This window comes from Rhinoderma darwinii, chromosome 1, assembly GCF_050947455.1.
Source record: "Rhinoderma darwinii isolate aRhiDar2 chromosome 1, aRhiDar2.hap1, whole genome shotgun sequence".
Classification (NCBI taxonomy): Eukaryota; Metazoa; Chordata; class Amphibia; order Anura; family Rhinodermatidae; genus Rhinoderma; species Rhinoderma darwinii.
The window spans coordinates 198,365,451-198,390,835 of record NC_134687.1 but is presented as its reverse complement, the minus strand read 5'-3'; the positions used below and the strand labels follow the sequence as shown (position 1 = coordinate 198,390,835).

At 44.4% G+C, this 25,385-nt stretch overlaps 1 protein-coding gene across 1 annotated transcript in view; it reads right to left on the bottom strand.

Moving 5' to 3' along the window:
- Positions 1 to 436: 436 nt before the first annotated feature.
- BTC (betacellulin) overlaps positions 437 to 25,385 on the bottom strand; it is a 102,008-nt gene continuing 77,059 nt past the window's right edge. The window contains exons 4-7 of the mRNA XM_075849784.1: positions 16,532 to 16,627; positions 7,675 to 7,792; positions 6,499 to 6,645; positions 437 to 536 (exon numbers count right to left, since the gene is read on the bottom strand). Coding sequence (XP_075705899.1) covers positions 437 to 536; positions 6,499 to 6,645; positions 7,675 to 7,792; positions 16,532 to 16,627 — 461 coding nt within the window. The remainder of the gene's footprint in view (positions 537 to 6,498; positions 6,646 to 7,674; positions 7,793 to 16,531; positions 16,628 to 25,385) is intronic.

Genomic DNA, 25,385 nt, shown 5'->3' with positions numbered 1-25,385 from the left:
CTGTAGTTTAATGCATTCCTATGGACAGCGATTTATCGCTCACTACAAAAAAAAGTCTAGGTCTAGTCCCAGCCTGTAGATTCAGGGTCTATTCACACATTCACGTTTTTTACCCACGGTTTTAGATAACCACAGTATTTTATGTGCAAACAAAAAAAAAAACATCACGTCAATATACGCTACGGTATCTAAAGTAGAACTATCAAAAATGTCTAGCCCATTCCAAAAGACACAGGTACTTAGAATACACTGTGCTGATCTTAGCGGTTTCAAGGATATAGTCTCCCTCTTGTTAGCTCCTTTTTGCAGTACCTGGGAAGATTTGCTATGCAAATAAAAAAGGGAAGGAGAATTTAGCTGAATAGGGTTTATCTACGACAATCTGAAATCAAACATTTCGAACAAGGAAGGAAAGATAAAGACTGTCCATTTACCTTTAGGCAAAATGTGTTTCTTCTATTTTTACTGTGGGATCATTATTGAGGCTTTCCATCTCCTTTCCTTTCATTTTTCTTCTATGTGCTTTTCTGCAGTGACTGTTAAAAGAATGTATTATATTAAAACGTAGCTCCACCAATAAAAAGGTTTTCTCATAATGATCATTTATCACCTATCTAAAGAGAACGCGGGTCCCAGAGTGCCCTATGTGAATGGTGCGGGACTGCACATGATCGGCCTCTCTATTCACTTTGTACGAGGGTGCCAAGGATAGCCGAGTGAGATCTCCGGCAGCTCTGTAGCAATAAAGCGGTGGCCGAGCTCCATTCACATAGTGCACTCTGATAAATTCATGGCATTTTTTACAAGCCAGAAAAAATGCCACAAGACAAGTGTGTATGAAGGAAGTCTAACAGATATTTAAAGGGAATGTGTCGCTAGAAATTTTTTTTTTTTTTAGTTAAACAATTATTATTTAAGTGATTACACATTGTTTTCATTTTTTTAATTTTTTCATTAGTCAGGAAATATTATAAATTAGATTCTAATTTATAACATTTCCATGTGCTGGCCACTAGAGGGAGCAGTTCCCAAAATTGCAGCATGGTCAATGTGGTAAAGCAACCTCATTGCTTTATGCTGCAAATTTGGGGTAGACACACTCCCTAGTGTCCTCACACAATCCCCCCTCCCTTATTATAGCTATTGCCAGGAGAAGGAGGGGTTTGAATCTTCAAACCTCCTACACTGTGTGCTGCCATTTTCTGAGCGACTGCACAGTGTAGGAGGATTAGATACAGTGATCAGCAGACAGTATAACACGAACATAATACACACATCACATACACAAACATAAATTACCTGCTCCTGTCGCTGCTGCCGCCTCCGAGCCTATTCCTTGCTCCTTCGCTTCCTTGAACATATGGCCGGAAGCTGCGGCCGGAAGTCGTCATCTTACTGTCCGGCAGCGGCTTCTGGTCCACAAGAAAATGGCGCTGGATTTCGCTCTGCGAACGAGCTTCGTTTTGGTCTGTGTGGGAGCGGCGCATGTGCCGTTCCCACACAGATGGCGTACGCTGCAGTGAATGGAGCGGCTCCCGTTTGCATTCTCTATGGGGTTGTATGTGCCGTATTCCATCTCTGTATGTGTCGTTATTCGACACATACAGAGATGAAAAAAAAATGGCAGCCCCCATAGAGAAGTAAAAAGTAGAACAAAGTAAAAAGTAGAACACAAGAATATAAATAAATAAAATTTATGTTATTATCATATTAAAAGCAAGATGATAAAAAATAAATAAAAATCATGACACCTTCCCTTTAAACAGCAGAAAGTATCTGCCTTTCAAAAAAACATGGGAGACATATCAGAAGTTTTGATCGGAGGTGGTCCGGGTGCTGAGACCCCCATCGTCACTGAAATGAAGGTGCAGAAACGCTCAGCTGACTGCTCTGCACCTTCGGATGTGATCAGTGCTCTCTGTCAGGCTGAAGACGGGCTCATAGACGTTCTATGTGAGTCCATTTTAAGCCTAACAAAAAGCGACGATCACATCCGAAGGTGCAGAGCAGTCAGTTGAGCCCTTCTGCCCCTTCGTTTCATGATGGAGGGGGTCTCAGCACCTGGAGCCCACTGATAAAATTGTCTATGTGTCGGACATATCAAAAGTTTTTTTAAAGTACAGATGCTCTTTAAATGATAGTAACAGCTATTCAATTTAGAATGGTAACATCCACACTTACAGCCAAGTCCATTACTAGTATCAATAAAACTGTACTGATACATGTATAACGAAATACTAGACTTATGTCACTTGTATGGTACTCCGATTTACATCTCAGCAGCCTGTAGGCACAGATTTTCTGGGGCTTTAGACTGCAAATAAAAAGGGCCACACCTCATGTATGGCTTTAGACTTTTTCTCTGTTCTTACGAAATAAAAGAGAATACTATGGTGTATTTTCCACAACCACATACCAAATATACATTTAGCCAACCACCATCTTCCACGTCCAACAAGGGAAGCAAATATGGACCTTCTGCATTACAGTCTGTCAGTAGTATGGGCATAATAGGATCTGTCACGAGTTTATTAATTCCCTATCTCTTAACTAATCAAATAGGCGTTATGATGCTGATAACTACAGGGTGATATTTTTTTTTTAAAACATTTATTAGTTGTAAAGTTATGAGCATTTTTCTAAATATGCTGATGTGGCTCTAATAGCCAAAAAAGAGGTGACTCTTTCTTTTCACTCTGGACGGTGTCATGTTTTCTGTATGACGCTGTCCAATCAGCATACAGCTTCTCCCCCTTCTCTGACCAGCAACACAGCGTGATCTTATAGTATACAGCTTCTATTCCCAATCAGTTCACCAGGTTAAGGCCGGATTCACATGTGCGTTTTGCGCACGCAAAAAACGGGCATTTTGCGCGCGCAAAAGGCACTTAACAGCTCCGTGTGTCAGCCCCGTATGATGCGCGGCTGCGTGATTTTCGCGCAGCCGCCATCATTATGACACTCGGTTTGGATGTTTGTAAACAGAAAAGCACGTGGTTTTACAGCTGTTGCGCGAATCACGCGTGTCCCACAGAAGTGCTTCCGTGTGGTGCGCGTGATTTTCACGCACTCATTGACTTCAATGGGTGGGTGCGTGATGCGAGAAATCCGCACAAATAACGCACCTGTCTGCACTGCCCCATAGACTAATATAGGTCCGTGCGACGCGCGTGAAAATCACGCGCGTTGCACGGACGTATATCCCGTTCGTCTGATTAAGCCCTGAGGCTGGATTCACACGAGCGTGCCGTTTTTGCACACGCAAAAATGTGTAGTTTTGCCTGCGCAAAAGGCACTTAACAGCTCCGTGGGGCATCAGCATATGATGCGCGGCTGCGTGCTTATCGCGCAGCCGCCATCATTATGACACTCCATTTGGATGTTTGTAAACAGAAAAGCACGTGGTGCTTTTCTGTTTACATTCATCCTTTTGACAGCTGTTGCGCGAATCACTCTGTTCGCACGGAAGTGCTTCCATGCTTCCATGCGTGCTTTTCACGCACCCATTGACTTCAATGGGTGCGTGATGCACGAAAGACACCCAAAGAACGGACATGTCGTGACTTTTTTTCAGCGGACTCACGCTGAGTAAAAATCACGGACATGTCTGCACGGCCCCATAGACTAATATAGGCCCGTGCAATGCTCGTGAAAATCACGCGCGTTGCACGGACGTTTTTCCCGTTCGTCTGAATAAAGCCTTAGGCTTTAGGCTTTATTCAGACGAACGGGAATTACGCGTCGCACGGACCTATATTAGTCTATGGGGCTGTGCGTACATGTGCGTGATTTTTACTCAGCGTGAGTCCGCTGAAAAAAAGTCACGACATGTCCGTTCTTTCTGCGTTTTGCGCGAATCACGCACCCATTGAAGTCAATGGGTGCGTGAAAACCACGCATGCCACACGAATCCGTGGGACGCGCGTGATTCGCGCAACAGCTGTCAAAAGGATGAATGTAAACAGAAAAGCACCACATGCTTTTCTGTTTACAAACATCCAAATCCATAATGATGGCGGCTGCGCGAAAAGCACGCAGCCGCGCATCATATGCTGCTGCCACACGGAGCTGGTAAGTGGTTTTTGCGCACGCAAAACGCCGCGTTTTTGCGTGCGCAAAAACGCCACGCTCGTGTGAATCCAGCCTTATTCAGACGAACGGGAAAAACGTCCGTGCAACAGGCGTGATTTTCAAAAACGTGCAAAAACGTCCGTGCAACAGCACCTTAGGCTTTATTCAGACGAACGGGAAAAAAGTTTGTGCAACGCGCGTGATTTTCACGCGCGTTGCACGGACCTATATTAGTTTATGGGGCCGTGCAGACATGTCCGTGATGTTTACTCAGCGTGTGTCCGCTGAAAAAAAGTCACGACATGTCCGTTCTTGGAAGTCAATGGGTGCGTGAAAATCATGCATGCCATACGGAAGCAATTCCGTGCGAACAGCGTGATTCGCGCAACAGCTGTCAAAAGGATGAATGAAAACAGAAAAGCACCACGTGCTTTTCTGTTTACAAACATCCAAGCGGAGTGTCATAATGATGGCGGCTGCGCGAAAAGCACGCAGCCGCGCATCATATGCTGATGCCCCACGGAGCTGTTAAGTGCCTTTTGCGCAGGCAAAACGCCACGTTTTTCCCTGCGCAAAAACGGCACGCTCGTGTGAATCCAGTCATAGGGGGGATTCACACGAACGTGTATTGGGTCCGTGCGGGCCGCGTGGTTTTCACGCATCACGCACAGACCAATACAAGTCTATGGGGCAGTACAGACAGTCCGTGCTTTTTGCGCAGCGTTTGTCCGCTGCGCAAAAAGCGCGACATGCTCAATATCTCCGCGTATTTCGCGCATCACGCACCCATTGAAGTCAATGGGTGCGTGAAAACTACGCAAATCGCACGGAAGCACTTCCGTGCGAACCGACTGAAACAGCGCACCAGCTGTCAAAAGGATGAATGTAAACAGAAAAGCACCACGTGCTTTTCTGTTTCCAAACATCCAAACGGAGTGTCTTTGAGATGAGCGAACCCGGACAACCGAACCGAACTTCACCAAGTTCGGCCGAACCCGGCAAAAATTTTTCCGGTACGCGACGTCAGAAGATAGTCACTGTCCAGGGTGCTGAAAGAGTTAAACTGTTTCAGCACCATGGACAGTGACTTCCAATCCCAATATACATGAACCTGTAAAAAAAAACGAAGTTCTGACTTACCGATAACTCCCGTCTTCTTCCTCCAGTCTGACCTCCCGGGATGACAATTCAGTCCAAGTGACAGCTCCAGCCAATCACAGGCCAAGCACAGGCTGCAGCGGTCACATGGACTGCCGCGTCATCCAGGGAGGTGGGGCCCGATGTCAAGAGAGGCGCGTCACCAAGGACGCGTCACCAAGGCAACGGCCGGGAGGGAAGTTCTCAGTAAGTACGAATTTTTTCTTTTTTTTTAACAGGTTTCTCGATATTGTGTTCGGCATTCACTGTCGAGGGTGCTGAAAGAGTTACTGCCGATCAGTTAGCTCTTTCAGCACCTTGGACAGTGACGGGCGTCGACTAGCCTCATCTCTATGATGGCGGCTGCGCGAAAATCACGCAGCCGCGCATCATACACGGATGCCACACGCAGCTGTCAAGTGTTTTTTGCGCGCGCAAAACGCCGCGTTGTTTGCGCGCGCAAAAACGCAACGTTCGTCTGAATCTGCCCTTAGAGTGTGGAAGACTACTTCTTTATCACATACTCCAACAGTTTATTGTTAGTAAACAAAATGGTTAAAAACTTTAAGTGAACCTGTCACCCTGAATATTCTGCCATATCTGAAAGCAGTTTGTGATAGATCAGAAGAAGCTAAGCAGATTTATTTATGCTTTTGTAAGAAAATATTACTTATCATATAGTATAACTTGTATTTATTGATTGAAATCCATGCTCACTGACAGCCCTCTCTGTGTGGGCAGGCAATAGCTGTCAATCACTGAGTAGGACCGCCCACTGGACTCATACTAGTAGAAACAGGGATTTACATCAATAAATTACAAGTTAAGCTATGTTCACATTGCATTGTGGCTTCCTCTCATGACATGACAGAAGACACAACTCTCTACCGGATCCTTCGTATAGTACTTACAACTCACAACGACTGATATCTGATACTGTTGTGTCCTCAATTTGACATAAAGACTACTGCTGCATTCCTATATTTGGCAGGACTGCCAATAGAGCCTCTGACGGCAGTGTGAACATAGGCTTGTAGTTTCCCACAAAACTATATATACATGAGCTGAGCTGCTTCTGCTCTATAACCTGCTGCAGATAGGACTGCATGTTCAATGTGGCAGGCCCACAAACAAACAATAAACCTGTTCATTTGTAGATTTTTTTAACATTATATATATATATATATATATATATATATATATATATATATATATATATATATATAATTTCCTAATAGGGTCTTAGAAACAAAAACAATAAACTGATGAATTGGAGTACAAATGACTTACTGGGAGAAAATGCATATACAAATGATGATGATGATGAGTGCCACCATAGCAATGATCAGGCCGATCACAACAAGTTGTCCTCTGTCTTCTTTCAAGTAAAATAGGTCCAGCTTTTCACATCTTGACCCAGTATAGCCTTGTTCACATCTAGAAAAGTAAATAGAAAATAAATGACTACTCTTATTTATAATGAAACATACACTCTGTTCTAAGATTGGCCATACATGTTAGATAGCTGTTGGCCGACTACCCCATACACACGTAAGCTCGGCCAAGCGTACATGTGTTATCAGCGAGAACGCTTATCTAATAACAAAGAAAAGGATAGGGCATGTTAAAATTCAACATAGCCAACTCTTCTCTCTCAGGACGCCGTCATACATTTTAGGCTACAGATGGGTAGGTCTGTTTCATTCAGACATATGCGCTGCCTATTTACATGCCAGAAAGCTTTTGTCCTGAATTCTTGGTACAGTAGAGGCAGGTTTCATGCTCAGAGACACCATGTCTATCATGCAGATAGTGTTAAACATACGATAAGTAGCAGGGAACAATAGCTGTCATTTGCTTATTATCAGTGGGAGTTAAGCCCATATTACACCGGCCCATTTTGGCAGGTGCCGTGAGTGCCGATCAACGAGACATCATTGATCGGCGCTCGTTTGCTCCTGTCACAAGGAGCTATGGATGGGGACGAGCGGTCGTTACTCCGTTCGCTCGTCCCCATACACAGGGAGATGTGCTGCCGACAACGATAATATTTAACTTTGTTAAAACGATACGATCAGAAGATGATTGAGCGTTTGCTCGTTCATCTGCTGATCGCTTCCCTGTTTACACAGGGCAATTATCGGCAACGAGCGTTCTATGAAGGCTCGTCTGGCCGATAATCGTCCAGTGTAAAACCCCTTTACAGAGTCCACATTAATCCCATTAACAATCCATCTATCCCATTAACAGAATTCACAATTTCTGTCAGAATACCAAGATTTTCTTGCTGACAACATACTGTAGATTTGGAGTTGAAAACGGCCCAAGCAAGGACCATTAAATCGGCCTAAAACTGTAAAAGCTTTAACAATATACAATGCTGTGATATAAAAATTGCGTATGATTTAAGCCTGCAAGGTTTTAAGTCCAGGCCTCAGCCCTTCATGCAGCTAGAACACTACTTACACACAGGCAGGCTCTTTCAAAACGGTTACAAAACGGCACTTCCCCTTTACACAGTAATGTCTATATGACTTCGGACATCGGGAAAAATGGCCTCTCCATTTTGCGGTCTCAGAAATTCCTGAAAGTAGGATAGATGTTTATTATTATTCATTTAGAAAGCAGTGACAAATAGCGCAGGTTTGTACAGAAAGTTCACGTTGCTCCAATGCAGGTTTAATAGCCTTATGATACACGTCAATAGAATTATACAGAGATTCGAGAAGCTGTAGAAGCACTGTACATCAGTCTCCAGGCAGAAGCAATCTATCACATATTACCGCTGACTGGTTGTTTATATATGACCACGAGGGCGGAGCAAGCAGTGCTTAGTGAAGAGGAAAAACTAGAAGTGAAGTATAAAGCAACCGTTGCATTTTGGGGGCATCTTGGGGTTGCCACTATTTGGTAAAAAAGTGGTCAATGTGATTGGCACGGTTTGGAGGAACTGTGGCTGGCCCTTTTAGAGGATCTGTCTGCATGGAGGATCTGTTGCTTGCACTATATGGGGATGCTGTGACTGGTACTGTTAGCGAACAATGAGGCTCCCCCTTTCACATCACAAAGAGTTGTGCATGATAAGGAAAAACGTATCTGCACTAAATGCCTTTATATAATCAGAGAACTCCTTAGAGAGTTCTAAGGGCACGGCCAGACGTTGCAGAATTTTTCCACTGCAAATGTTGGTGCAGATTCGGAGCAATTACACAACGAATTTGCACCAACATTTGCATATTTGACAGGTAATTCAGATGTTGCAGATATCACAGAAGACTTGCCACAGATTTCAGTTTTTGCATTGCAAAGGCTGAAATCCGCAGTGAAATTCCGCTTCTTCTCCGCAATAGTCGGTGCATGCTGCGGAGGGAAAATTACGAACCGCAGCCTATGGTCTGCAGCGGAGTTTTCCACAACGTCTGAACTAACTTGCCAAAAAATGTATAGAAACAAATGTAAAAAACGGCCGCTGGAGAATTCCACTGCGGACTGTCCACAGCGGAATTCCACAGCAATTCCGCCACGTCTGGCCGTGCTCTTATAAATTCTACTAAGATAGTAGAATTTGCTGCAGAAATCCATACAGAGCAGAAACCTCCCCATTCAGATGAAACTAAATCTGCAGGGGGCATTAAAGAGAATGTGTCAAGAACAACGTCATGTAATAATGTAATATGTTCTCCGCGACTCAGTACCCACATGTAGCGGATTTTGGTCACAGATTTTCGGGCAGCGTATCTGCAGCATTTCCACAGAATTCAATTTCATTGTGGATTTAATTTCTTCTACATTAAAAAAGATGAAATCCGCACTGAACATCCAGAATAGAATGAGCATGCTGTGGATTTGAGAATCCGCAGCATGCTCCGAATTTTTTGCGGAAAATGTTCAGCAAATCTCATCCAATTGCCTGCAACAGTTTTCCGCTGTGCATTTTCTGCCCGTAAATCAAGACAGAAAATCTGCTACGTGTGAAGGGGGTCGAATGTTCTATCTCGCGCTGCTGATTACCACCCAGCCTGGACATAGAAATGTCTGGACATTTCAATGATGGTTCTGCTAATGACGTCAGTTCTGTAAGGCGTTGCTACTTTCCTACATTATGTAGTCATGTGAGTCACGGAAGAACACACTTCATTATAAGGATAGGTTCTTCTCCCAGGGCAGATCCTCTTTAGATTCTCTTCATAGTTCTTCAGTATAGGGTCCTGATGGCTGTTAAAGTCATTTAGCTCATGAGGACATTAAACATTTTAAAGATTTCATGTGACAGCGTTCTTTTATAGTAGTGAACGGACTGAAGCAGTTACTAGTATAAATAAATCACTGTTTGGATGCATACATGTGACAGGAGCAAATATTGAAAATGTAAATTTGCTACAATAAGAAAACAAAAATTGCTGCGTCAAAGGCAGCCAAATACAACTGTCAATACATCTCCCAACTTTTCCAGACTCCTGAAGGGCATACTTGTCTAGTCATGCAGCAATACCAGAGAATGGAATGTATCACGCCATTCAGTAGAAAGTTGGGTGACCATATAGTGGTGGCAACGTTGGTTGTCATCCAGCTTTGCCTTAATACGATACAATTGTAAATTTTTTGTTTCACAGTTTTTGGGTGGAAATTGAGGATATATTAAACAAATGAGATACAAAGAGTATCATATACAAAAATGCACAAAGGAGAGCAATAGTGTCAAGCGCTTTTTAACAGCAGAAATTTCTGGAACAAATGCTGCATGTGAACGTAACCTTATATTTCTCCTCTGTTTTGTATCCTTTACATGCTTTGGCTTAAAAAACTGCATCAAAAACTGAATGTGTGAATCCAGTCTTGATGTAGTTTTTGGATCAGCTTTTGGAGTTAAAGCCAAAAGGTAGGAAAGGTGTAAAGAAAAGACTGATGTATCTCCTTTCTTTTGTGTCCACCCCTGTATTTGGCTCATAAAATTTAGCCAAACACTGCATTAAAACTTCATGTGTGATCATGACCTTAACCCCTTACATGCTGTGGACGCAATTGACCGCAGCATTTAAGGGTTTAATTGGCGCGGATCGGAGCTTACTGCAGTCCCTGCCATTAGAGCAGAGTGTCAGCTGTAACATACAGCTGACATCCGCAGGTGATGGCGCAGGCTCGCCTTCTGAGCATGCGCCTTTACCATCATGTGCGGTTATGTTGTATTGGGCTAACACGTTGGCGGCAGTGACGCAACTGTACATGACATGTCGCCAAGGGGTTGTAGGTAAAACATGTGCCATATTATGGCATATTGATGTAACTGAGGGGACCCATCATCCCTGGATGCTCACTGATTTTAAAAGGCATTATGTAATGCCTAAAATAGTATTCCGGTTTCTCCAAATAAATCTTATTTTTTGTATAGTAAAACGGTTTACAATTCTGCAATATAATTTCTGTATTAATACCTCACCTTTTTCAAGATCTCTGCTTGCAGTCATTCAATAGGAACCTTGTTTACTTCTAATGGATAAAAATGCTGTCCGTGGTCATGTGATGGACAAACAGTTGCAGGACTGGTTACAGTATGCGTATCAGAGCTCTGTCTTGTAACAAGAAATGTATTAGTTTGTCCATCACATAAAGGGATTTTTAGTTACAAGGCTCGGATAGCACTAGGTAATGGTGTGGGTGCATGAGTAGGGGCCCAACCCGATCCAATAGAGAAAAGAAGTACTATGCACACCAATATGGAATTATTTATTCAAGTAAATAAATTTATTTGTAGCCAGTGACAGTGCGACGTTTCGGTCAAAACCTTGACCTTCCTCAGGCACTTTAGTTAATGCTGGTCCTGCGTGGCTGGCGCTGTAAGATTGGCGGGTAACCGCTGTGTGAGGCGCTGCGCCTCACACAGCGGTTACCCGCCAATCTTACAGCGCCAGCTACGCAGGACCAGCATTGACTAAAGTGCATAAAAAGATTTTTATTCCCTGGGGGAAAAAAATGAAGGTGCCTATCGAATTACAACAAGAAAGAAAGTATATTAGAAAATGTTATAACTTTTCATTATACAAACAATACAATTTATTTGCTTAAACCAGAAAACCTGATTCAATTTTTCCGGCAAATTATATTCCTGGCAACAACCGTTGATCGCATGGTGTCACCACTCCCAGAAGCGTCCATCTTATTATGAAGTGACCGGTTAATCGTAAGGGGTTTCCAAAATGGACAGGCAGCTATACTTTATTTATTGGTGATTTTTTTTTTTTTTCTGAGGGAAACACCAATCCTTTGGGCGCACTCTTTGTCAGATGACTTTTTTCCTGCTGGCTGCTTTGTAAGCCCTTTTATTGGCATTATATCAAATGGTGAGTCACAGGGAAATCCCTGAAAACTGTGCCCATATTATTTTCTCATGCTTGTTTGGGTTTCACCAAGCCCTTAGCATACTTTAATATTTAATACTCCTAGTTCATTCACTTTCTTCTGTCATCATCGTATGGACAGCAAAGCCAGATTTATTTATTTATTTTACAAGCCATCCGTTTTTTCTTTAGCAATCTGTGAAAACAGCATGTGCATTTCCTTTATCATTTCACAACACGCTTGAAATAAGGGCTAAGGGTTTTTGTTAAACTAATATTTTCTTATATGACTGGGTGAAAAAGAACAGTAAAACGGCAGCAATAACAAGCAGTTCAATGTATTTCCTACGTCAGTAGTCTCTTTATGATATGTGCGATAATATAGCTTAGGCTGGGTTCACACACCCTATTTACGGACGTAATTCGGGCGTTTTAGCCTCGAATTACGTCCGAAAATACGGCTCCAAAGTGTCCGCACACATCTACCCATTCATTTGAATGGGTCTTACGGTGTTCTGTGCCGACAGTCATTTTTTTTACGCGCCACTGTCAAAAGACGGCACGTAAAAAAGACGCCCGCGTCAAAGAAGTGCCTGTCACTTCTTGAGACGTAATTGGAGCCATTTTCCATTGACTCCATGGAAAAACAGCTCCAATTACGTCTGTAATGGACGCAGCGAAAAACGCCTGCACTTGCCATTACGTCTGAAATTACGGTGCTGTTTTCTCCTGAAAACAGCTCCGTAATTTCAGCCGTAACGGAGGCCACTGTGTGAACATACCCTTAGGGCATGCCCACACGTGGCGGTTTTCCTCCGCAACTGTCCGCATCAATGCCGCACAGAATCTGCGTTGCAGATTCTGTGGCGGGTCTGCCCAAAATGTGCAGTAAATTGATGCGGACTAGCTGCTGCGTACTGCGGTAAAAGTGCTTCCCTTCTCTCTATCAGTGCAGGATAGAGAGAAGGGACAGCACTTTCCCTAGTGAAAGTAAACGAATTTCATACTTACCGGCCGTTGTCTTGGTGACGCGTCCCTCTTTCGGCATCCAGCCCGACCTCCCTGGATGACGCGGCAGTCCATGTGACCGCTGCAGCCTGTGATTGGCTGCAGCCGTCACTTAGACTGAAACGTCATCCTGGGAAGCCGGACTGGAGACAGAAGCAGGGAGTTCTCGGTAAGTATGAACTTCTATTTTTTTGACAGGTTGCTGTATATTGGGATCGGTAGTCACTGTCCAGGGTGCAGAAACAGTTACTGCCGATCGCTTAACTCTTTCAGCACCCTGGACAGTGACTATTTACTGACGTCTCCTAGCAACGCTCCCGTAATTACGGGAGCCCCATTGACTTCCTCAGTCTGGCTGTAGACCTAGAAATACATAGGTCCAGCCAGAATGAAGAAATGTCATGTCAAAAAAGCAAGACGCAACCGCAGCACACATAACATGTACATGACAGCTGCGGACTTCATTGCGGAATTTAGAATCTCCATTGAAGTCATTGGAGAACTTCCGCAATGAGTCCGCAACCAGTCCGCCACTGGTCCACGACATCCATTGTATGCTGCGGACACCAAATTCCGCACCGCAGCCTATGCTCCGCAGCGGAATTTTCAGCCTCGTCTAAACGAAGCCTACTAAAAAGAAGTGGAAGGCAATGGAGAAACGGCTCCGCTGCGGATTAACGCTGCGGAGTGTCCGCAGCGGAATTCAAGAGCAATTCCGCCACGTGTGGCTTTGCCCTAAAAGAGGATCTGTCACTGGTTTATTAATTCCCTAAATCCTAACTAATCTTAGGGCACGTTCAGACGTAGCGGAATTGCAGTGGAAATCCGCAGCAGACAGTTTGTCCATTGGTTTCAACACCTTTTCAGTTAACTTCGTGCAGACGTTGCGGAAAACTCCACTGCGGAACATAGGCTGTGGAATTTTCAGACCGCAGCATGCACTGTCTGTTGCAGACTTGTTGCGGAATTTCCCCATTGACTTCAATGGGGTTTGAAAATTACGCAATGAAATCCGCAGATGTAATGTGTGTTTCGGATTTGCTGTATGTTGCGTTGCGGATTTCTTTCAGGAACAGGATATTTCATCATTCTGATGAGGAAGATATAACCTCCATTTTCGCCTTCCAGGCTTATTACATGAACATAGAGCTATTACCATGGACAGATATAGACGAATGGATATGGAAGTGTCCACTCTTATTAACCTTGGAAGTATCTTTACATGTTTGTCATGTTTTCACTAGTTTACTTGTAGCAGCATCTGCAGTATGTAAACATTATAACAAAGATAAACATATAACATATATAACATTATTCATAAGTACAAAACAAACTTCAATATGCACTGTCTGTTTTTCAGATACATAACCGTCCCGAATTGTGGGACACCTCCAGTGCAGGGTATAGTTAGCGTAACACACAGGATCAAGGCTGGACCTATGTGTGTCGAGGTCTATACCCAGACTGGGATGGAATGTTTGAAAGAGAGCAGGGTGTGATGTGCACCTGAATCCGCAACGACAAATCCGCAGCATTTTACCTAACATTTTAGCCAAATCCGCAACGGAATCCGCAACGCGGATTATGTGCGCCATTGATGCGGACAGTGTCTGGAGAAATTCCACCACGTCTGAACATGCCCTAATAGGCGCTATGCTGCTGATAACTACAGTGTGATTCGTTTTAAAAAACTTTTATTATTTGCAAAGTTATGAGCATTTTTCTAAATATGCTAATTTGGCTATACTTGCTAAATAGGAGGTAACTTTCTTTTCACTCTGGACGGTGTAATGTTTTCTATATGACGCTGTTCAATCAGCATCATACAGGTCTTCTCTTCGTTTAAGATTACTGTATGCTGGGACCCTGTATCTAAGCCTACTATGTGGTAGGCTTAGTTACAGGGTCTAAGGCTGGATTTACACGAGCGTGTGCGTTTTGCGCATGCAAAAAAATGCGGCGTTTTGCGTGCGCAAAAGGCACTTAACAGCTCCGTGTGTCATCAGCGTATGATGCGCGGCTGCGAGATTTTCGCGCAGCCGCCATCATTATGACACTCCGTTTGGATGTTTGTAAACAGAAAAGTGGTGCTTTTGTTTTCATTCATCCTTTTCACTGCTGTTGCGCCAATCACGCTTGTCCCACGGAAGTGCTTCCGTGTGACATGCGTGGTTTTCACGCACCCATTGACTTCAATGGGTGTGCGTGATGCGCGAACAGCGCACAAATATAGGACATGTCGTGAGTTTTTCGCAGCAGACTCACGCTGCGTAAAAATCACGCACCTGTCTGCACAGCCCCATAGACTAATATAGGTCCGTGCGACGCGCGTGAAAATCACGTGCGTTGCACGGACGTATAACACGCTCGTGTAAATGAGCCCTAACAGACAGCATCACATATGGGCCCTGTTTCTAAGCCTATCACATGATAGGCGTAAATACATGGCCCACATATGATCCTGTCTGATGGGCCCTGTAGCTAAGCCTACAACATAGTAGGCTTAGATACAGGGTCCCAGCAGACAGTAATCTTATACTGTATAAAATTACTGTCTGGTGGGGCCCTGTATCTAAGCCTAACATGTGGTAGGCTTAGATACAGCGTCCAACAGACAGTATCATACATGGGCCCTGTATCTAAGCCTACCACATTTGTTACTAATGTTTTTTTTGTGTTTGTCTTTTTTTTTACAGGTTCGGTTCGGATGTAAGTAATGGCTGCTGGCTGATGGACAGCGTCCATTACCAAGGCGGGGATTAGTGTTAGCCAGTGAAAAGGCTCACACTAACCCTCCATTATTACCCCGGAACTCACCACCACCAGGGGTGCCGGAAAGAGCCGGGTAAAATCCAATACCCGACCATCTGTAGTGATGGTCGGGCACTGGGGCAGCCGCAGGCTGGTATTATTAGGCTGGGAAAGCCCAAAAACAGTGGGCCTTCCCACCCTGCTAATGCTAGCCTGCTGCTGCTGTGTTGTATCCGGCTGGTTATCAAAAATGGGGGGAACCCACGTAATATTTGTATTTTTTAAAAATAAATAATTAGAAAAAACGATGTGGGGTTCCCCCCATTTTTCAATACCAGCCAGATACAACATAGCAGCAGCAGGCTAGCATTACCAGGGTGGGAAGGCCCACTGTTTTTGGGCTTTGCCAGCCTAGTAATACAAGCCTGAGGCCACCCCAGTGCTCCGCCCGGGGGTTAGTATTAACCTTTTCCCCCGGCTAAAATTAAGCCCCACCTTAGTAATGGACGTTGTTAATCAGACAGCAGCCATTACTAAGGCGGTAGTAATAAAGTTTAAAAAAATACAAGGACATAGAAAAAATATTTTATTGAAACATTCTTTCACCTGTATACACGTTTTTTTTGTTTTTTTTTTAATGTGCTGATCAAACTCTCTTGTTTCTTGTGTATTGCATAGATGTGGGGGTAGTGACTGCATCAATTTTTTGATCATGCACTCCTCCCATTCTGCCCTGGTTGATTTAGTCTAATTCTGTTTCCTACCATCCCTAGGTAAATGTAGGCTGTCCCAGAACTGGGTGTATGTGCAGCGTAGAGACCAACCTTATAAGTGAAGTCGCCTTGACGTGGCAGGTGGGTTCACACAATTTGATCAAAATGTGCGCTAAGAACCTCACTATTGGGCTGAGTTCACACGGGGCGGATAGGCTGCATAAAAGCACGGAGCATATCCACCCTGTGTGCAGCAGTGAATTCCTGGCGAAAAACTGCACCAAACTGCAGCACTTAGCTGCCCAAAAGGTTTGGGCCGTCCTATGTTTTGTCCTGGGGTCCTATGATTTTTGTGTGCGCCTCTACTAAGCATAGAACTAAGATATTTCACAGTTTTCACATTTTTAATGTACATTAAAGAATGCTTTATAAATGTTTCCTCGAGGGCTTGACTTATTGAATATTATTATCTTTTAGACTCTAGGAAATGTCAAACATATGGTCCTATTAAATTACCTGAGCAGTTTTCTAAGCCGGGGCATGGGAAACTTCTAGTTTCAGGTCGTGCAGTTGAATTTCCATCTGAACTCACCCATGGAAAAATGATACAGCCTTGTAAAAAAAGAAAATAAGAAAGAAAGAATTTTACTTCAAGTTCCAACTGAAGGATTTTTCATTTCACAAATAGGTTAAACATAGACTGTTACAGTTCACACTGAGTTTTTTTACGCTGATTTTGACGCAGAAACCACGTTGGAATTAGCCGAAACGGCCGTAATCACCCTCCCCTATTGATTTCATTAGAGGACAGAGGAGTTCTTCTTCCTGGGCGGATTTTAGCCGCTCGTGGAAAAAAAAGCTGCATGTCCTCTCTTGCCGCGGTTTCCACCGCTGACCTCCCATTGAAGTCAATGGTAGGTATAAAACTACAAACACAAAAAATGGGACCTAAATATCAACAAAACCACAAAAAAGGCCATACTCACTAGGTAGGTGGGTGGGTGAAAACCCGTTCCCATCAGGACGCAGACGGGTCAAAGAATGCTGAAGAAGGAGTGTGCATTAAATAGTGATAGCCCCTCCCACTAGTCTTGAGGGGAGTGGCGGACTAAGTGCTCAAAGGTGTGCGATAAAGAGTGTCAGTGTAGTGCTAGGGTGTGAATGGATGGTAAAAAATAAATATGTATGTATGAAAGTGTCAGAACTGTGTAATAATGTAATAATAATAAATAAATAAATGTGATGAATAGGGGTCAGTGCTGTGAATAGTACATGGGGTGTCAGTACTATGTGTAATACGTGGAGGGATAATGTGCTGGTCGTCAGGCATGGCGTAACTTGCCGAATAACAGCCTATTTGTAACGCCGCTAGTGTTAGCTAAAGCGGGCTGCTCTGCGTTCCAAACCAAACGCCAGCACATCATGCCCTCCCAGCATATAAGACCCGGCTGCGTCCTGAAAAAAAGTGTAGTATACGTGGTAAGAAATATCCATGAAACATGGGGTATTAGTTGTTATTTTGGCCAAAATACGCAAAGCTCGCAACCCAACGTCAAGGGTCCCCAGTGCCTTGCGAGTCCCTAACCAGAACTTTCCGTTCCTAATTTAAAAACACAAACAGAAAAAATGGGACATAAATATCAACAAAACCACAAAAAAGGCCATACTCACTAGGTAGGTGGGTGGGTGGGTGAAAACCCGTTCCCATCAGGATGCAGACGGGTCAAAGAATGCTGAAGAAGGAGTGTGCATTAAATAGTGATAGCCCCTCCCACTAGTCTTGAGGGGAGTGGCGGACTAAGTGCTCAAAGGTGTGCGATAATTGTGTGTCAGTGTAGTGCTAGGGTGTGAATGTATGGTAAAAAATAAATATGTATGTATGAAAGTGTCAGAACTGTGTAATAATGTAATAATAATAAATAAATAAATGTGATGAATAGGGGTCAGTGCTGTGAATAGTACATGGGGTGTCAGTACTATGTGTAATACGTGGAGGGATAATGTGCTGGTCGTCAGGCATGGCGTAACTTGCCGAATAACAGCCTATTTGTAACGCCGCTAGTGTTAGCTAAAGCGGGCTGCTCTGCGTTAGGGACTCGCAAGGCACTGGGGACCCTTGACGTTAGGTTGCGAGCTTTGCGTATTTTGGCCAAAATAACAACTAATACCCCATGTTTCATGGATATTTCTTACTACGTATACTACACTTTTTTTCAGGACGCAGCCGGGTCTTATATGCTGGGAGGGCATGATGTGCTGGCGTTTGGTTTGGAACGCAGAGCAGCCCGCTTTAGCTAACACTAGCGGCGTTACAAATAGGCTGTTATTCGGCAAGTTACGCCATGCCTGACGACCAGCACATTATCCCTCCACGTATTACACATAGTACTGACACCCCATGTACTATTCACAGCACTGACCCCTATTCATCACATTTATTTATTTATTATTATTACATTATTACACAGTTCTGACACTTTCATACATACATATTTATTTTTTACCATCCATTCACACCCTAGCACTACACTGACACACAATTATCGCACACCTTTGAGCACTTAGTCCGCCACTCCCCTCAAGACTAGTGGGAGGGGCTATCACTATTTAATGCACACTCCTTCTTCAGCATTCTTTGACCCGTCTGCGTCCTGATGGGAACGGGTTTTCACCCACCCACCTACCTAGTGAGTATGGCCTTTTTTGTGGTTTTGTAGGTATAAAAATCCTGAAGCGCGCGTTTCCGACCGTTTTTCACAGCTTTTTTTGACTGCGGTCCTCAATGGCTATGGGTGAAAAATGTGGCAAAAAAAGCGCAGGCAGGTCAAAATCTGCCTCAAAATTCCTCAAGGAATTTTGAGGTGGATTTTTTTCTGCCTGCAAAAAAACTCAGTGTGAACAGGGCCTTAGAATTCATTGTTTTTGTTATACAGAAACAAAGGCAAAGAAAACACAAAACAAAATTCCCCTTGATTTTTCAGAAATGCTGACGTAGAGCTTCAGAGAGAATATTTCTGTAAACACTATTGATCTACTACTGACTTTATATGAGTAACAGCATGCTTTTACTTTAAAGTTGTAGTGTGTAACATGACGTTTCTGATCAGACTGTATCTAGCGAGGTGTTTACACGTGGGCACTAAATTACTTACATGGAAACCAAAACAAAATGATGTCCACTCAAGTCACACGGGTTTCTATTTTAGTGGACTTGCTAGGTAGTGAGTTTGGCAGCTGTTTCCTGAATCAGTTTCTAAAAATAACCCCTGTGATAACCCTAGATCTGTGCCAGTAATACAGACTGACAGACAGATGGCAGCATTATTTACTGTATATGATGTTCATGTGAAAAGTAACTAGCGTAAGAGAACACATATTCGCTTTTCTGCATTCCAATGGTACATTGACTTTAAAGAGAATGTATCATCAGTAAATGACATATTATTTCAATCAGATTTTTAATACAAAAATATTTTTATGTTTCATGTTTTATGTGACTATCCATATGAAACAATCCTGAAATATTGCAGTTGTCACACTAGCAACTGGAACACACACAGTAGGCTAAGGCCGTATTTACACGACAGGGTAACTTGGCCGTGTGACGGAAGTTTTTTAACGGCCGTCACACGGCTGCATTAAAAACTGTTCACCCCAATAGGGCTATTCACACGGCCGATTTTTTTGCCCTATTTTGCGTCATTCTAACAGTCATACGGCTCCCATAGAATTCTGATGTGTTCCGAGTGACGGCCGTGTTTTCTGCCTCTTCAAAGTGCGAAGTGCATGTGAGGAGGAGGAGATCTTTTGCCCGTATTGTCGGACATCGAAGAATTGTAGAGGTTGGTAAGGGGGGCTATATACATGGGGCCAGGGCACTCGGCAAACCCGGGCAAGTGCCCACTACCCGTCCAAGGGCCCACTCAACCGCCGGGTGTTTACGCTGTCATCATGGCTCCTCCAGAAGCGGAATCCCTGTCCAGAGCTTTGCCGACGCTCTTGCCAGGGATTCTGCTCCTAGAGGGTGCCCCTGTTTAGGAGCGGAATCCCCCCAGAGCGTTGCCGAAGCTCTGGCCGGGGATTCAGCTCCTGGAGAAGCCCCTGGCATCACTATCCATATATGGACAGTGACATCAGGGGCTCCTCCTGAAGCGGAATACCCGGCCAGAGCATTGACAACGCTTTGGCTGGGGATTCCACTCCTGGAGGAGCACCTGGCGTCACTATTCACATCTGGACAGTAACATCAGGGGCTCCTCCAGGAGAGGAATCCCCGGCAGGAGCGTCGTCAACGCTCTGGCTGTGGATTCCACTCCTAGATGGAGCCAGAATGATGCTATGTACAGGGAGGGGGTTGTAGCACTAGCTAAAAGAGGGTGGTGTATGGCACGACGTACAAGGGAGTGGTGTGTGGCACTACCTACAAGGGGGCTGTGTATCATTACCTACAAGAGAACTGTGTGGCACTACCTACAAGGGGGCTGTGTGGCACTACCTACAAGGGGGCTGTGTGGCACTACCTACAAGGGGGCTGTGTGGCACTACCTACAGGGGGCTGTGTGGCACTACGTACAGGGGGCGCTGTGGCACTATCTACATGAGGAATTATCTACAGAGGGCACTGTGGCATTATCTACAGATGGCACTGAATATATGGGGCACAAACTGGGGGCCTAAAAAAATGTACAAATGAAATTCATCCATTTTTAAAACGGACAGTGAAAAACAGATGCAAAACGGGTCACAATCTGCCATTAAAAACGGAAACATGGCTCGGAACGTATGCAAAACTGTTTCAAAACGGCAGAAAAAAAACGGACCAAAACATCAGTTTTTATCGGCCGACACCAGTACCCTGTCATGTGAATAGAGCCAAAGGGTATGTTCACACGTAAATGCCCAAAAAACGGTCGAAAAATCGGAAGCGCAATGCCTCCAAACATCTGCCCATTGATTTCAATGAGAAAAACTACATTCTGTTCCGACGGGCCGTTTTTTTGTGCGACCCTTTTGAAAAAGAAGTGCAGGTCACTTCTTGGGATGTTTTTGGAGCCGTTTTTCATAGACCCTATTGAAAAAAGCTCCAAAAACAGCCATAAAAAACACAGCAAAAAAACGGGAGTGACTTAAAAAACTTCTGAAAATCAGGAGCTGTTTTCCCTTGAAAACAGCTCCGTATTTTCAGACATTTTTGAGTTTGTGTGTGAACATACCCTAACAGTTCGTGTTTTCTGCAGTTCACTTGTTAACTTTTCTGTATGGACTGGTACAGAGCGATCAAAGTGATCTCATTATCATTAGAGGCTGGGTGATTTAAAGGGAAGGTGTCGCGAAAAAATTTTTTTTTTATATAAATTTGCTTTTAGTATGTTATTAAAATACATTTTATTTAATTGTGCTTTTGTGTTTTACTTTTTTCTTTTTTCTTACTTTTACTTCACTATGGGGGCTGCCATTTTTTTTTCATCTCTGTATGTGTCGATTAACGACACATACAGAGATGGAATACGGCACATACATCCCCATAGAGAATGCGAACGGGAGCCGTTCCATTCACTATAGTGTACGCCGTCTGTCCGTCTGTGCCGCTCCCACACAGTCCAAGAGGAAGGTCTTCGGCAGAGCGACATCCGGCGCCATTTTCATGTGGACCGGAAGCCGCGGCCAGACAGTAAGATGACTATTTCCGGTCACGGCTTCCGGACATATGTTCCAGGCAGCGAAGACGCGAGGAGTAGGATCGGAGGCAGCAGCGGCGGCAGGAACAGGTAAGTTATGTTTGTGTATGTGATGTGTGTATTATGTTCGTGTTATACTGTCTGATTACCACTGTATCTAATCCTCCTACACTGTGTGCCGCCATTTTCTGAGCGAATGCACAGTGTAGGAGGATTAGAAGATTCAACCACCTCCTTCTCCTGGCACTAGCCAGGATAAGGGAGGGGGGATTGTGTGAGCACACTAGAGCGTGTGTGTCTACACCAAATTTGCAGCATAAAGCAATGAGGTTGCTTTACCACATTGCAATGCTGCAATTTTGGGAATTGCTCCCTCTAGTGACCAACACATGGAAATGTTATAAATTAGAATCTAATTTATAATATTTCCTGCCTTGTGAAAAATTTTTAAAAATTAAAACAATGTTTAATCACTTATATACTAACTGTTTAACTAAAAAAAAAATAATAATAATTTCTAGCGACACATTCCCTTTAATGACAGCTCTATTGTACTGCTGAAGGCCTAAATAAGGCACGCTATATACACAAGGCTCGGTATGCATCTCTCCTGTTCCTCCCTAGTCTACGAAGGATGGGGCTGTACACTTTCACTTATTGTAAATTGGAGTAATGTATGATATTTCTCTTAGTTGACTCTCATTGATTTCAGCTGCTATCTACATTGCAGCGCCAATCACATGCAATAGGAGATAGGGATTTGAGAATCTGGTGACAGAGCCTCTTTAAAGCACACATACTGGTCTCCCCCAGGGAAGTTTATAAAAATAAAAAACAAATAGGTATAATATTTAAAAGACAGAATAAACACATGTATTCTCTTCTACATACTTATATCTAATTACAGGATTAGAAAAACAAGTCTGCTTTCTCAGAAACAGCGCCACACTTGTCCATGGAGTGGGTCTGGTATTGCAGCTTGGCTCCATTGAAGTGAATAGGGCTGAGCTGCAATGCCACACACAACCTGTGCACAGGTGTGGCACTGTTTTTTAAGAAAGCAGCCATGTATTTGTAATCCTGGACAACCTCTTTAATAAAACTAAAATTAAATACATGAGACATTCCCTAAAACAGTTTATGCTGGGCTCAAGAACCTACAGTATATTGTCATTTATACTTTGTGTCATAGAGCGTATGCGTTTTGCGCATGCAAAAAACGCGGCGTTTTGCGTGCGCAAAAGGCACTTAACAGGTCCATGTGTCATGTTCATATGATGCGTGGCTGCGTGATTTTTCACGCAGCCGCCATCATTATGACACTCCGTTTGGATGTTTGTAAACAGAAAAGCACGTGGTGCTTTTCTGTTTACATTCATTCTTTTACTGCTGTTGCGCGAATAACGCGCATCCCACGGAAGTGCTTCCGTGTGGCGCACGTGATTTTCACGCACCCATTGTCTTCAATGGGTGCGTGATGCGCGAAAAACACAGAAATATAGGACATGTCGTGAGTTTTACGCAGCAGACTCACGCTGCGCAAAAATCACTGACAGTCTGCACTGCCCCATAGGCTAATATAGGTCCGTACGACACGCGTGAAAATGACGCGCGTTGCACCGACATATATCACGTTCGTGTAAATAAGCCCTTAGGCCGGATTCACACGAGCGTGTGTGTTTTGCGCGCGCAAAAGGTACATAACAGCTCCGCGTGTCATCACCATATGATGCGCGGCTGTGTGATTTTCGCGCAGCCGCCATCATTATGACACTCTGTTTGTATGTTTGTAAACAGAAAAGCATTTGGTGCTTTTCTGTTTTCAATCATAGTTTTTACTGCTGTTGCGCGAATCCCGTGTGCTGCGCGTGATTTTCACGCACCCATTGACTTCAATGGGTACGTGATGCACGAACAACGCACAAATATAGGACATGTCGTGAGTTTTACGCACCGGACACACGCTGCGTGAAACTCAGACAGTCTGCACGGCCCCATAGACAAAACATGGGTCCGTGCGAGGCGCGTGAAAAACAAGCGCGTTGCACGGACCTATTATACGTTCGTCTGAATAAGCCCTTAGGCTAGATTCATACGAGCGCTTCCATTTTGCGTCCGAAAAAACGGACATGTTTTTCATGTCTTACTGTGTTAGGGGGGATTCACACGAGCGTGTATTGGGTCCGTGCGGGCCGCGTGGTTTTCACGCGCCACGCACAGACCAATACAAATCTATGGGGCAGTACAGACAGTCCGTGCTTTTTGCGCAGCGTTTGTCAGCTGCGCAAAAAGCGCGACATGCTCAATATCTCCGCGTATTTCGCGCATCACGCACCCATTGAAGTCAATAGGTGCGTGAAAACCACGCAGGTCGCACGGAAGCACTTCCGTGCGAACCGACTGAAACAGCGCACCAGCTGTCAAAAGGATGAATGTAAACAGAAAAGCACCACGTGCTTTTCTGTTTCCAAACATCCAAACGGAGTGTCTTTGAGATGAGCGAACCCGGACAACCGAACCGAACTTCACCGGGCTCGGCCGAACTCGTTTTGGCCGAACCCGGCAAAAAAATTTCCGGTACGCGATGTCAGGAGATAGTCACTGTCCAGGGTGCTGAAAGAGTTAAACTGTTTCAGCACCATGGACAGTGACTTCCAATCCCAATATACATGAACCTGTAAAAAAAAACGAAGTTCTGACTTACCGATAACTCCCGGCTTCTTCCTCCAGTCTGACCTCCCGGGATGACAATTCAGTCCAAGTGACAGCTCCAGCCAATCACAGGCCAAGCACAGGCTGCAGCGGTCACATGGACTGCCGCGTCATCCAGGGAGGTGGGGCCCGATGTCAAGAGAGGCGCATCACCAAGGACGCGTCACCAAGGCAACGGCCGGGAGGGAAGTTCTCGGTAAGTACGAACTTTTTCTTTTTTTTTAACAGGTTTCTCGATGTTGTGTTCGGCATTCACTGTCGAGGGTGCTGAAAGAGTTACTGCCGATCAGTTAGCTCTTTCAGCACCTTGGACAGTGACGGGCGTCGACTAGCCTCATCTCTATGATGGCGGCTGTGCGAAAATCACACAGCCGCGCATCATACACGGATGACACACGCAGCTGTCGAGTGGTTTTTGCGAGCGCAAAACGCTGCGTTTGAATTCGTCTGAGGGCATGACCACACATGGCGGAATTCCTCCGCAACTGTCCGCATCAATGCCGCACCTAATCCGGGTTGCGGATTACGGCTGCGGATCTGCACAAAATGTGCAGAAAATTGATGCGGACTAGCTGCTGCGGACTGCGGGAAAAGTGCTTCCCTTCTCCCTATCAGTGCAGGATAGAGAGAAGGGACAGCACTTTCCCTAGTGAAAGTAAAAGAAATTCATACTTACCGCCCGTTGTCTTTATGACGCGTCCCTCCTTCGGCATCCAGCCCGACCTCCCTGGATGACGCGCCAGTCCATGTGACCGCTGCAGCCTGTGCTTGGCCTGTGATTGGCTGCAGCCGTCACTTACTCTGAAACGTCATCCTGGGAGGCCGGACTGGAGACAGAAACAGGGAGTTCTCGGTAAGTACGAACTTCATTTTTTTTTACAGATACATGTATATTGGGATCGGTAGTCACTGTCCCGGGTGCAGAAACAGTTACTGCCGATCGCTTAACTCTTTCAGCACCCTGGACAGTGACTATTTAC